Source organism: Triticum urartu, chromosome 3A (genome assembly GCF_056163025.1).
Source record: "Triticum urartu cultivar PI428250 chromosome 3A, HENAU_Tu73, whole genome shotgun sequence".
In the NCBI taxonomy this organism is placed as follows: domain Eukaryota; kingdom Viridiplantae; phylum Streptophyta; class Magnoliopsida; order Poales; family Poaceae; genus Triticum; species Triticum urartu.
This window is the reverse complement of record NC_141875.1, coordinates 281,062,958-281,076,283: the sequence shown is the minus strand read 5'-3', so window position 1 is coordinate 281,076,283 and position 13,326 is coordinate 281,062,958. Positions and strand designations below refer to the sequence as shown.

The 13,326-nt window shown below is 44.7% G+C and overlaps 1 protein-coding gene across 1 annotated transcript in view; it reads left to right on the top strand.

The window, feature by feature from the left end:
• Positions 1 to 6,164, top strand: part of LOC147979462 (uncharacterized) — an 80,813-nt gene extending 74,649 nt beyond the window's left edge. Inside the window, exon 3 of the mRNA XM_087515216.1 lies at positions 6,043 to 6,164. Within this exon, the coding sequence (XP_087371342.1) occupies positions 6,043 to 6,164 (122 nt within the window). The remainder of the gene's footprint in view (positions 1 to 6,042) is intronic.
• Positions 6,165 to 13,326: the final 7,162 nt, after the last annotated feature.

The window sequence follows — 13,326 nt, the reverse complement described above, 5'->3', positions numbered from 1 at the left end:
GTTCGGGCCTTAACTCTTCGGCCGCCTTTAAAGCGGACGCATTATTACTCCTTGCTTGCTCCTGGGCTCGGGCAAGCTCCGCCCGAAGGGTCTCCACTGTGGCATCATGCTGCTCTTACTATGTGGCATTCACCAGAAAAATCACCTACCCTGTGCCTCGTCAAGCCGCTTGTTAACAAGCACGATGTCGGCATCTGCCGCATCCAGTTGTCGCTTTAGTTCGGCAAACCCATCAGTCCGGCTAGCCACCGGAGCTTCAACCACCTGCACATAAAGGCGGTCTGGTTATTACCTGGGAATATGATCCTATGTGTGCCGCCCTTTTCGACGACAACCAGAGTCTCAGGGGCTACTATCTACACAGGGCACATCTAAAAATGTGCAGTACTGTCAACAAAGTACATCATTTTGTGTACCTCAAAACCTGTCAGTAGACTCATGAAGGCTTCATGCAACCCTCTTTCGGTGGACGAAATCCTTTCAATCACCGTATCCATCAATGTGTGGTGCTCTTCTGAGATAGCCGCTTGCTCCAGCAGATCCCTTAGTACGTCCGACCACACACCAGACGATGCCGGACACTTTTGACTGCTCTCTTCGAGAGCCGGATACTGAGGACTTCGGGTGGCCATAGGCTTACCTTATGGCTTTGCCGGATCAGGAGAAACCCTCCGCGACGACAGCTCGGGGTTGCCCGCCTCATGAGGTGGTGTGGCAGGGGGAGGCGTTTTGCTCTCCATCAGCTCTGGAAGAAGATCCCCTGAAGACGAGCTCTGCTGAGAAGGGCTAAGATCCGAACTGCAAGATAAATGCCTCGGTTATTTTCCTCAGAGGTAAAGCAAGATATTTTCACTTACCTTTTTGCTTACAGCTCGGTGGAGGGCTGATCCCCTTGAGGGCATAGTACGGACAGGGTATCCCCCAGGGTAGGACCATCCGGCGGAGATTTCTTCCCCCGTTTGGAGACTGTTGTCTACGGATCCTCAGAGGCGGTTCTCTTCCGTCCCTGGGGAGAGGAAGTTTCAGTTCCTCCCCCCAGATAACCTCCTTCGCGGAGGCGCTAGCCTCCTTGTTCCCCCCTTTATCTTCTCCCGAGGGCGCTTGATAAGGCGCGATCTCCAGCATCCTGGTTAGCACGGGATTTGGTGAGGTCTCAGGGAGGGGGCCGAACACCTGATAAACTTTGCCTTCGCTATCCAATCCTGGGTTAAAGAGCGGCTTTTTTAGGTTAATGTTGCGATAAATAAAAGGCAGTGTGTTCGGATGCAGGGCTACTTACTTGGGTATCCAGGCAATTGCAGCTCAGACATGCATCCTCAGTGATGTCCGGACACATTATTTGTGGTCCGAAGAAAAATTTGTACATCTCTTCGTGCGTCATGCCGAGGAAATGTTGAATAGCTCACGGTCCTTCCAGGTTGAATTCCCACATGCACTACCATAACCAAACTAAAATCTCTCTCAAAGAGATCTCGGATACGGCTTTGTAGTATTGGCACGTCCTTGGCTGGACCCCAGCTCAGCCCCCTGCTGATCCATGACATCAGTTGTGGTGGGGGGCTGAGCGAAAGGTGGGGGCAGCTACCCACTTGGCACGTCGGGGAGCTGTGATGTAGAACCACTCCCACTGCCACAATCCGGACACCTCTGGGAAGTAACCCTCAGGCCATGGAGCATCAGCAATTTTGCTTGTTGAAGCACCTCTGCACGCTGCGTGCTACCCCTCGATCATCTTCGGCTCACATCGAAGGTCTTGAGCCACAGGCCGAAGTGAGGGGTAATGCGGAGGAAAGCCTCACATACGACAATAAATGTTGAGATGTGAAGAAGGGAATCCGGGGACAGATCGTCAAAATCTAGCCGTAATAGAACATAAGACCCCTAACAAAGGGATCCAGAGCGAGGCCTAGTCCTCAGAGGAAGTGGGAGACGAACACGACGCTCTCATTGGGTTCGGGAGTAGGGATGACTTTCCCTCGGGCAGGCAGCCGATGCGAAATTTCGGCGGCCAGATATCTGGCCGCTCTCAACTTCTTGATGTCCTCCTCCGTGACGGAGGAAGGCATCCACCGACCTTGAAGGTTGGATCCTGACATAGTTGAAGGTCCGAAGTGCCTAAACCTGAGCTTTGGGTGTTGGAACTCGAGGCGGGAGGCAGATTCGATTAAGATCGAGAGGAAAAGGCCTTGTCCCCTTTATAAAGAGGGTGAATATCAAGCATCCTCCTCGTGGCCGTTTGGGACTTTCCTAAGATCTAGGAGTCCTACCAATAGGCACGGTTGGGTTACCCACATCCGTATTGATGAGAATCCCGTAATAAAGGGGACACGATCTCTGCTTCGACAAGACAAGGAAACCGCCTCGCGAAACACGCTGAGATTGGTTATGAAAAACGATTCAAATAAAGACCTGGATGTGGTGTGATGTCACACTGCGAAATGCGTTGGCAGATTTGATTTGTGAAAATATTATTCTCTCTATAGTTGTATGTGGAACTTGTTTTGCAGAGCCGGACACGATCCTCGTGTTCAAAATCTTCTATGAAGTATTCGGAGGAGGAACCCGCCTTGCAATGCCGAAGACAATCTGTGCGCTGGACTCATCGTCATTGAAGCCTGGTTCAGGGGCTACTAAGGGAGTCCTGGATTAGGGGGTATCCGGACAGCCGGACTATATCCTTTGGCCGGACTGTTGGACTATGAAGATACAAGATTGAAGACTTCATCCCGTGTCCGGATGGGACTCTCCTTGGCGTGGAAGGCACGCTTGGCAGTATAGATATGTAGATTTCCTTCCTTGTAACCGACTTTGTGTAACCCTAGCCCCCTCCGGTGTCTATATAAACCGGAGGGTTTAGTCCGTAGGAGGAACAACAGACAATCATACCATAAGCTAGCTTCTAGGGTTTAGCCTCTCTGATCTCGTGGTAGATCAACTCTTGTACTACTCATATTATCAAGAACAATCAAGCGGGATGTAGGGTATTACCTCCATCAAGAGGGCCCGAACCTGGGTAAAACATCGTGTCCCTTGCCTCCTGTTACCATTTACCTTAGACGCACAGTTCGGGACCCCCTACCCAAGATCCGCCGGTTTTGACACCGACACTGGTCTCGGGTGCCATTATTCAGATCGTCCGAGCAAGTGCAGACTTGGCCGTTTTCTTCTACGTCTTCGTGTATGTCTTCCTTCTTCGATCCTCCTTGATCCTTAGCTTCTCCATGGCTAACTCCTTGGTACCTGAGTATGCATAATGTCTCTGTTTGAGGTAGTAGCCATGTCTCATGTGCATCGAAGTGGAATTGTGAGCGGAGAGATGTCACCTTCGTCTCGAGAGCTATTGCACGTGCTCATGTTATGGGTCCACTAGGAACTTGGTGAGATGATGATAGGTCCATGGGGATGAACTTGGGATGCTCTGCATCATTATGTCTACTGTACTGCATCATCCTCTCCTCTTTGGGGAAATCTCAACATAGCTCGCAAGTAGCAGGAAGAATTTTTGGCGCCGTTGCTGGGGAGACATCATTAACATCTATCAAGTACCATTGCATAAACTTTCATCTCCTTGAATTTACATTATTTGCTATTTGCCTCTCATTTTCATCCCCCCACTTCTAAAACATTTTCACAAAAATACCAAAAATATTTTCCTTTGCCTTGTTGCTCGCTTTATTGTTATGGCCAACTCTCCTCCCAATTTGCCTTCCCCTCCTTACTTAGGAGAGGGTTTGGGAATTTTAAATTTCAAGCATGCTAATGATGAATATTTAAAAGAATCTTGGGATAGACTATTGGAAATAAAAATGAGTGTTAAGCCTATGAGCCATTAAATTGCTCCTTAGAAGTTTTTATGTCTGTCTACCTCTTGTTCATACACGTGTCTTGGATTCTATATTTGAAAATGATTTCCTTGGGAATAATGCTTTTGACACCTATGAAAAGATGAAAAATATATTTTGATAACCAAAATTTGAAACTATTGAACCTACCATTCTAGTAAGCTATTGTCATATTGAGTTAATAAAAGAAACTAAAACTAGTATGGATTCCTACTTTCGAGGGCTATTTAATATTGCTTCTAAAATAAATAGTAACTTTGTGTCACAAAATAAGAGATTTGATGCTTTAGAACAAAAGGTTTCTCTTTGCATCTTGAAAGAAATAAAAATCCCTAGCACCAAGCCAGATCTCTTGTTCACATTATTGATAATGGCAAAGAGAGTGAAATAGGGTTCTCTAGGGTTATTAAAACTAAAGATGACAAAACTTGAACCTTTGCATTATGCCTAGCTAGGGGCGTAAAACAATAGCGCTAGTTGGGAGGCAACCCAATAGTTATCTTAAATTTTGTGTTTCTATTTCTATTTTTGTGTGTGCACAATTATGCAACAGTTATGGTTGTGTTTTTGTGTTTATATCAGTGTTTGGGTCAAACAAAGCCTTTGGGATGAGTTGGATGATAGTTGCTTTGTTTCTGTCCAAAAACAGAAACTTTTGCATCCAATAGAATAATTGTTAATATTTTCTAGAGCATGATAAAATTTTGAAATTATTAAACATGATGATATACAAATTGCCCATGTTTTCCCAACGTTTCAGAATTTTAGAGTTATAGAAGTATGGTCATTGTTCGAATTATTACAGACTGTTCTGTTTTTGACAGATTCTATTTTCGTCGCGTTGTTTGCTTGTTTGATGAATCTGTGGATTGCATCGGGGGGTATAAGCCATGGTGAAGTTAGAATATAGTAGGTATAATGCAATAATAAAATATGAATGAGTTTACAACAGTACCTAAAGTAGTGATTTACTTTGTTATACTAACGGATCTCACGAAGGTTTTTGTTAACTTTTGTGTGCTAAAGTTTTCAAGTTTTGGGTGAGATCACGATGGATGAAGGAATAAGGAGAGGGAAGAGTCAAAGCTTGGGGATGCCCAAGGAACCTCAAGGTAATATTCAAGGACTCCCGAGTATCTAAGCTTGGGAATGCCCCGGAAGGCATCCCCTCTTTCTTCTACCAACTATCAGTAATTTTACTTGGAGCTATATTTTTATTCATCACATGATATGAGTTTTGCTTGGAGCATCATGTATTATATGAGTCTTTGATTTCTTTTTTTAGTTTGTCACAATAATATTTGCTGGACACACCTTTTTTAGACGGACACACATTATTCGTGATTTGTTAGAATACTCTATGTGCTTCACTTATATCTTTTGAGCTAGGCAGTTGCACTAGTTCTTCGCTTATATATTTTAGAGCATGGCGGTGTTTATATTTTAAAGAAATAATTGCATTCTCATGCTTCACTTAAATCTTTTTGAAAATAATTGCACTCCCATTGAATTCACTATTGATGTGAAAGAACAATGTGAATCAGGGAATAAATTAGATTTAGATCAAATACGTTTGAAAATAATTCTGCCAATGCTTAATCATTTTGTAAGACCTCTAATATTGGTGACAATTCTGTGTCAAATGACTTGTTGCATGTTTGTTTATTTAAGTATGGTGTACCATGTAAATTTGAAACAAATAAAGTTTATTCACCAATGTTGGGATGCTTTAATGATGAGCATTGCCAACCTTTTGATATGAATAAGAGCTTCACTTATATGTGCAATTTGAGTTGCAATATATTCATGCCTTTGACTTCTTGGGATAATATTTTGACTTTATATTTCATGACTTTCGAAGAGTTCTCTTGTATAAATATGTCACATGTGCCACAACTGAGATCAGTAAAAATGGATGACATATATATATATAGCGTGTACACCTTGTCTCTTTTGTTAACCACATTTCAGATTAACCAACGCCGAGGACGGCTTTGTTTTAAAGAAGGGGAAGATGATGAGGACATGGCTACCACAGTTACACCCACAACCCCTGTTGCTATACCTATTGGACCAATTACTAGAGCTCATGCATGCCAGTTAAATTATCAGGTACTTTCATTTCTTGGTAATGTTTCTAATGTTCATGAGAATATGATGCTGCCTAACTTAGATACATTTCTGTTGCTTACAATTGAAGGGCTTAGCATGAACAAGAAGGATGAAAATTGGAGCATGATCAAGCATGGAGATGAAGGCACATGGGAAGAGAACAAGAACGGAGCAGATAGTGGAGATTTCCGCACTTTGAAGCCACCATGATGACATCAGGAAGATGGACGAGATATATAAGATGGCCTTTTAAAAATTTCGTCCATAGCTTATTATTGGTACTGTGCCACCTTATTTTTAGACCAGGTCCATGCATTTTTTAAATACACTTAATAGGCGGTTTTTTAGAGTCTGTATTAATAGGAAAATGACTTAGGCCAGAATTTAGTCCACCTTGCCAAGGGTGGACGAAATTCCCATCTGTCTCCCTATAAATACAACCCTTAAGGCACTATTTAGACGGGGGTTTTAATTAGTCAAAAGTTAGTCACTGCTGCAACTTTGTGTACTTTGTTTGTGTCCGGCGACCAGATCAAGACCTCTTTTAGAACCCCACTTTTATCAACAATACATATATATATTTGCAATATTTAGATTGATTTATCATATTCTTGCTTGTTCATCGATTGCATGCAGGAATAGACCTTCGTGGTCAGGTTGATCGTGCTCCGGCATGGTCAGCAACCTCTCGAAGTTGGTTTAGCGATTGCTAAGGCACAACGTCGTGCACGTTTGTAGTCGAATCGTCAAAGTCGTCTCCACCAAATCGATAGTTATCATCTCATCGAAACATCGGGACCCTCACCTCTATCAAGTGGTATCAGTTTTTAGGTTGCTCAATGAGATTTTACCAGTTTTTCATAGTCTAGATTGCATTTGTTCTTCGTACCTACAGTCCATGAAAAAGCCAAAAAAATTACATTAGTCCATCCGTGTCCGAGATAGTCTGAGCCTTTCGCTATTATCACTTCGTTTCTGGATTGTTAAATTTTTGGTTGCATCATGTGTCGAGTTGCTGGTTTTAGTGTAGTCTTTTAGAGTTTCGAGTTCTTGTCACGTTTTGTTCACACCGCATCCGCATACACCATCATCCACTTCATTACCATATTCCACTGCCGCTTATTTTGTTCATCGCCATCACGACCATCTATCCACTTTTTGCCGTTGGTGCCTCCATCTGTTATTGTGCTGCCGCTGCCATTGTTCTTTCCATCCATTGCAAAAAAATCATTAGGGCAGATTTGGTTCGGTCAAAGAAGATATATAGTACTACTTCGAATGTGGTGAGCAAAAAAAGAGGTTGTCTGTTTGCTTTGACATATTGATCCGTAAATTTGTTGTGGTGCTTGTTTGGAATGAAGGGACAGGTTAAAAGGGCAACCGTATATCTCTTTGGTAGTACATTGGCAAGGTATGAAAAAAAGAGATTTCATGGACAGATTGTTGCTACCTTGATTGTTTGGAAAGAGTACTATTTGCTCACGTTGGAGTTTGGAAAAGGTGAGAGAGAAACATGGGACAGAAAGAAAAAAGGAAAGTGAGGGAGAGATAGACGTTGAGCAAAGCGATTTAAAAGGAAAGAGAAGGTGCAGATTTTAGCTCTCTTGGAAATCCTGAAATAATAGGTTGGGATTTTTTTTCGCTCAGCTTAAAAGAAGGAAAGAAATAAGCGACTTCCATGCAGACTTGATTTTTCTTTGGAGAGAGAGACCATTTCCTAAGAGAGAGTTTAAAAAAAGCAAGTTCCGTTGGACGTAAAAAAAACAGGGAAATATCTAGACTAGTAGTACTAGTTCGTTTGTGGAAGATTCTCTTGTTAAAAGGCATCGCATGACTTTTGAAGGCATTGGCACATTGGTTACATCATTTCAAATTCTTGTTTGGTAGAAGGAAGGGAATAAAACTCCTTCGTGTCAAAGGGTCTCACGTAAACTTTTTGGTTGGGCTGCAGATCAAACTCATTATGTGCATTTGTTACCTTGTCTACGCACTGCTTTCAGCCGCAACTATATTTTTTCCATATATATCTATCTGCACTGTTGCCTACACATCTTGTCACGTTGAGGAATATATTTTTTCCTCTTCATCACATATTTTGCCTCTCTCGGCGGTCATTCATTTTTGTTCAGTGCGTGAATTTTCATCTGTGTTTTAGTCTCGCTTCTCTAGTACAGTTTATCCTAAGACCAGCACTCGACCACTTTGAGCAATTTTTAGCATGCATTAATTAACGTGGTTGTAGCATTTTTTCCACATATATAAATCCAACCCAGCTCGACATATTTCTACACCGTGTAGACCTACATTGACCTGGCAATTGCTCTACTCAACCTCCAGAGTTATTTGACACCATTGGTTCCCGGTCACCACCTGCTTCATGTTAAGAACTTGTAAGACTTTGATATTCGCTATACTGTGAGCGTTTTACCACCACATCCTAGTAGTTCATCAAAACATTATTCTTGGATATTGTTTCTTGTTTGTACTGGTCATGACAGGATCTAGAGTTGTCAGTTCATGGGCTTTGTCGACCGTGGGTGATGTGCCACCACCTCAGCAAATACCGCAACCGTCACGAGAGATGCAAAGACATCCAAAAGCACACGACCAGGTTAATGTTTCCATACCACCATTTCATGACCGTTTTAGACCTGCTTTATATATTGAATGGGAGTTTGAAATGAAGGATATTCTTGCTTCCCGTAATTTTGTCAAACGTCAAAAAGTTAAGGCCGTGATTGATTCATTCACTGATTATATACCTACTACTTGGGATGGTTTAAAACTTGTCATGAGAGATAGATTCGTCGACGTGTACTATACTCATAGCATGATTAAAAAAACTACTACATTTAAAACAATGTAGTGACACCGTAGCAAAATATTATGATGATTTACGAAATATCTTGTTCCACTCATTTTTAGAAGAAAGTGAATAAGATTTTATGGATAGATTTTGGGGAGGATTAAACCATGATATTTAGGAGATATTAATTCATGAAGAGTGTTATCCTATGGACCGTTTGTCTCGTCTTGCTTGCAAAGCTGAACAAGAGTGCTAATGTTTGCTTCCCTTGATAATTTGTTTGCTTATAAGATGCCTATGCATAGGAAGTATGTTTGACTTAGATGTGTTTTTCACATGCTACATGATGCTCTCTTTGTGTTTCAATTGCTATCTTTCATGTGAGCATCATCAAAATTATCAATGCCTAGCTAAAAGGCTTTAAAGAAAAGCGCTTCTTGGGTGACAACCCAATATTTTTATTTCCGGTTTTTGAATAAATAATTCATCTAGCCTATGGTTAGATGTTATTTTGTTTTAGTTAGTGTCTGTGCCAAGTAAGACCTTTGGGATGGCTTACGGTGATAGTTGTTTTGATCTTGCTGAAAAACAGAAACTTTTGTGCCTAGGAAAATAATTCTCATTTTTTTACAAAAGCATGCTTTTGATCACATTCTCTTTGCACAAGATTGGTACACAGATTCCCCATGTTTTCATAATTTTATAGAACTTTTGGACTTACAGAAGTATTCGAGAGTTACAGATTGCAACAAACTATTCTTTTTTGGACAGATTATGTTTTCTACGTGTTGTTTGCTTATTTTGATGAATCTATGGGTTGTATCGGGGGGAATGAACCATGGAAAAGTTGGAATACAGTAGATATTAAACCAACGTAAATAAAGAATGAGTTCACAACAGTACCAAAAGTGGTGATTTATTTTCTTATACTAACGAGCTTATGAGATTTTCTGTTGAGTTTTGTGTTGTGAAGTTTTCAAGTTTTGTGTAAAGATTTGATGGACTATGGAATAAGGAGTGGCAAGAGCCTAACCTTGGGGATGCCCAAGGCACCCCAAGGTAATATTCAAGGACAACACAGAGCCTAAGCTTGGGGATGCCCCGTGTACGAAGGTATTGGATGCAACTCAATTGTATTCATCGGAGTTGGTTACAATATATACAGGTGATGTCTAAAATGACAAGCCAACTAACCCTACTATATCTCTAGGAGTCAAGCTATAAAAGGCCTAGAAATCATAGGAAGATCAATTGGAGATAACTACATATATGTCACGCTCAACACCCCCCCCCCTCCCCCCCCCCTCGTGCAATCCAAGCATCGATGTCGGCGATGCAATGATTGGAACGGAACTCCTGGAGTGCAGTGGTTGGCAACCCCATAGTCGTAATGTCGGCCAACTTTTGGGTAGTCGGGACATGAAGTACACGCAGCTGACCCAACTGGACCTTCTCGCGGATGAAGTGCACATCTAGTTCAACGTGTTTTGTGCGCTTATGCTGCACTGGATTGGCTGCCAGATAGGTGGCCGGATCATTATCACAGAAAACCACCGTAGCCTTCGGGATAGGAATCCGAAGCTCACTAAGTAGGTGATGTAGCCAACAAGTCTCAGCGACGACGTTGGAAACAGCGCAGTACTCGGCCTCGGCACTCGAGTGGGAGACAGTGGGCTGCCGCGACCATGAGACAAGCGAGTCACCAAAGAAGACACAGTAGCCCGACGTGGATTGTCGAGTGTCTGGACAGCCAGCCCAGTCCGCATCCATATAGGCTAGAAGCTCGGTGGAGGCAGAAGCACGCAGACGAAGACGATAAGTCGGCGTGCCACGAATGTACCGAAGAATACGCTTAACCAGAGCCAATGAACATCGCGGGGCGAGTGCATATGCAAGCAAACTTGCTGCACCACAAACTGAATGTATGGCCTGGTAAGCATAAGGTACTGAAGTGCGCCAACAATACTACGGTAGAGAGCGGCATCGGTGGCAGGCTGTCCAGCTGTGGCAGAAAGCTTTGGCTTGGCCTCGGCGGGTGTACCAGTTGGCTTGCAGTCGGTCATGCCGGCATGATCCAATAGATCAAGAGCATACTGCCCTTGATGAAGGAAGAACCCGGAAGCATTACGTCACACACTAATACCGAGGAAGAAGTGCAACGCACCCAGGTCCTTTAGTCGAAACTCGGAGCCAAGACGCCCAATGATGTCGCAAAGCATGTCCTCTCGTGATTTAGTGATTACAATATCATCAACATACAGAAGGAGCATGGCGACATGATCAGCTCGATGGAGCACGAATAACGACGTGTCGGATGTGGTGCTGCAAAAACTGAGAGCAGTGAGGAACACCATGATGCGTTGGTACCATACACGAGGGGCCTATTTTAGGCCGTAGAGCTACCGGGATAACAAGCAGATGTCATTCAGTCGTTGTGGGTCGACGAAGCCAGCGGGCTGCTGACAGAGAACACGCTCCTGGAGATGACCATACAAAAAAGCATTGGTTATGTTGAGGTGATGTACGGGCCATCATCGAAAAGAAGCAAGCTAGAGGACAACGCGGATCATGGCGGGTTTAATGATAGGAGAAAAGGTCTCTAAGAATTCAACACCAGCACGCTGAGCAAACTCGTGAACAACCCAACGAGCCTTGTACCTATTGAGGGAACCATCCCGGAGGAGTTTATGCCAAAAAAAACCACTTGCTGGAGATGACGTTGGCGCCAGGAGGGCGGGGGGACCAAAGTCCAAGTCCGGTCGGCGACAAGTGCAACGTACTCGGCGCACATGGCGGCGAGCCAGTGCAGATTACTCAACGTAGAGCGCATCAAGCGTGGTACCGGAGAGATCGTCGTGACATTGAGGTTGTGGTAGCGTGGGTTCGGCTATTGGATCCCATCCTTGGCACGCTTCACCATAGAATGATGAGGCGGCGGAGGAGGCGGACGGGGACCATGATGACGAGGAACACAACAGCAGGTGCAACCAGCGAGGACGGCAGCTCAGGCGAGGCTGCGGAGGCGGCGACGGAAGGACTGTGGTGCATGTCAAAGAAGCTGGCGAAGAGCTGCCCGAGGACGCGTGCGAAGAGGGGGCCAAAGGCACGCCCGAAGAAGCCGAGGACCCGGCGGAGCGGCCCACCGAGGTAGCCGGGTGGACGACGAGGGCCCGGTCGAGTGGCCCACCGAGGCGGCCGAGTGGGGCGACGAGGGCGCCGAGAGGCCGGCAGAGAATGGCACCTCCTGAGCAAGTGAAGAGGAGGTCGGTGCCTCCCAAGCTGATGAAGGCGAGGCTGGCTCCTCCTGGGCCGGCGAAGATGAGGCCGGCTCCTCCTGAGCCGGCAAGGAGACGTGGAAGGGCACCGGCGTCAGGGTCGGGGTCCCATCTGAGGACGGGGAGACCGAGCGAGCAGCCGGGCAGGCCGCATGCAGAGGCGGCGGGTGGAGCTCAAGAGCACCATGAGATTGTCGAGAGGGTGCTTCCAGAGATGGGGGCGCGGTTGAAGATGCCTGCTAAAAGGGAAATTGAACCTCATCAAAGTAACCATGTCGCGAGACGAACACACGATGGGACACCGGGTCGTAGTAGCGAACCTTTGGTGTTAGGTTGATACCCAATGAAAACACAGGCAAGAGAGCGAGATGCGAGTTTATGTGGTGCGGTGGCGCTGATATTGGGATAACACAAGCATCCGAAAACATGAAGATTGTCATAGGATGGAGGAGACCCAAAGAGGAGGTGATGAGGTGTATAGTGCCACCGCGGTTTGCACAGCCAAATGTTGAGAAGAAGTGTGGAGGTAGCAAGAGCATCTGGCCAAAATTGTGCAGGCATGTGTGCATGGAAAAGCAAAGCACGAACACTCTCATTAAGAGTGCGAAGAACACGTTCGGCACGGCCATTTTACTGTGATGTGTAAGGATAGGTGAGACGAAAAATAGTGTCGTGTGGGTGGATAAAAGTTTGTGAATGGCGAGATTATCAAATTATTTTCTGTTGTCCGTTTGGAGGTGAGCAATGGTACGATGAAAGTGTGTAGCAACGTAAGCATAAAAGGAATGGAGAGTCGAAGCTACATCGGATTTGCGGCGTAACGAAAAAGTCTAAGTGAAATGAGAAAAATCATCTAAAATCACGAGATAATATGATAAACCCGAATTGCTAGGCACCGGAGAGGCCCAAACATCACAGTGAATAACATCAAAGGGAAAAGTGGTCATTGAGGAGGAAGATGTAAACAACAAACGAACATGTTTTCCTATGCGGCGGGCATGACAAGTATGAGCCTCTGATTTATTACAAGAAAGGGGAAAAGTGCGCAAAATTTTGTGAAGAGCATCAGCGCCGGGGTGACCATGACGAGTGTGTGAGAGAGAAACACCAGTGTGGAGAGCAACCGGGCCGCTGCTTGTGGATGGAACACACGAGTAGAGGTCGACGGGGGTATCATGTCGGTGCAGAACTGCTACGTCTTGAGCTTGCGTTGGTTTTCCCCGAAGAGGAAGGGATGATGTAGCAGAGTAGCGTAAGTATTTCCCTCAGTTCTTGAGAACCAAGGTATCAA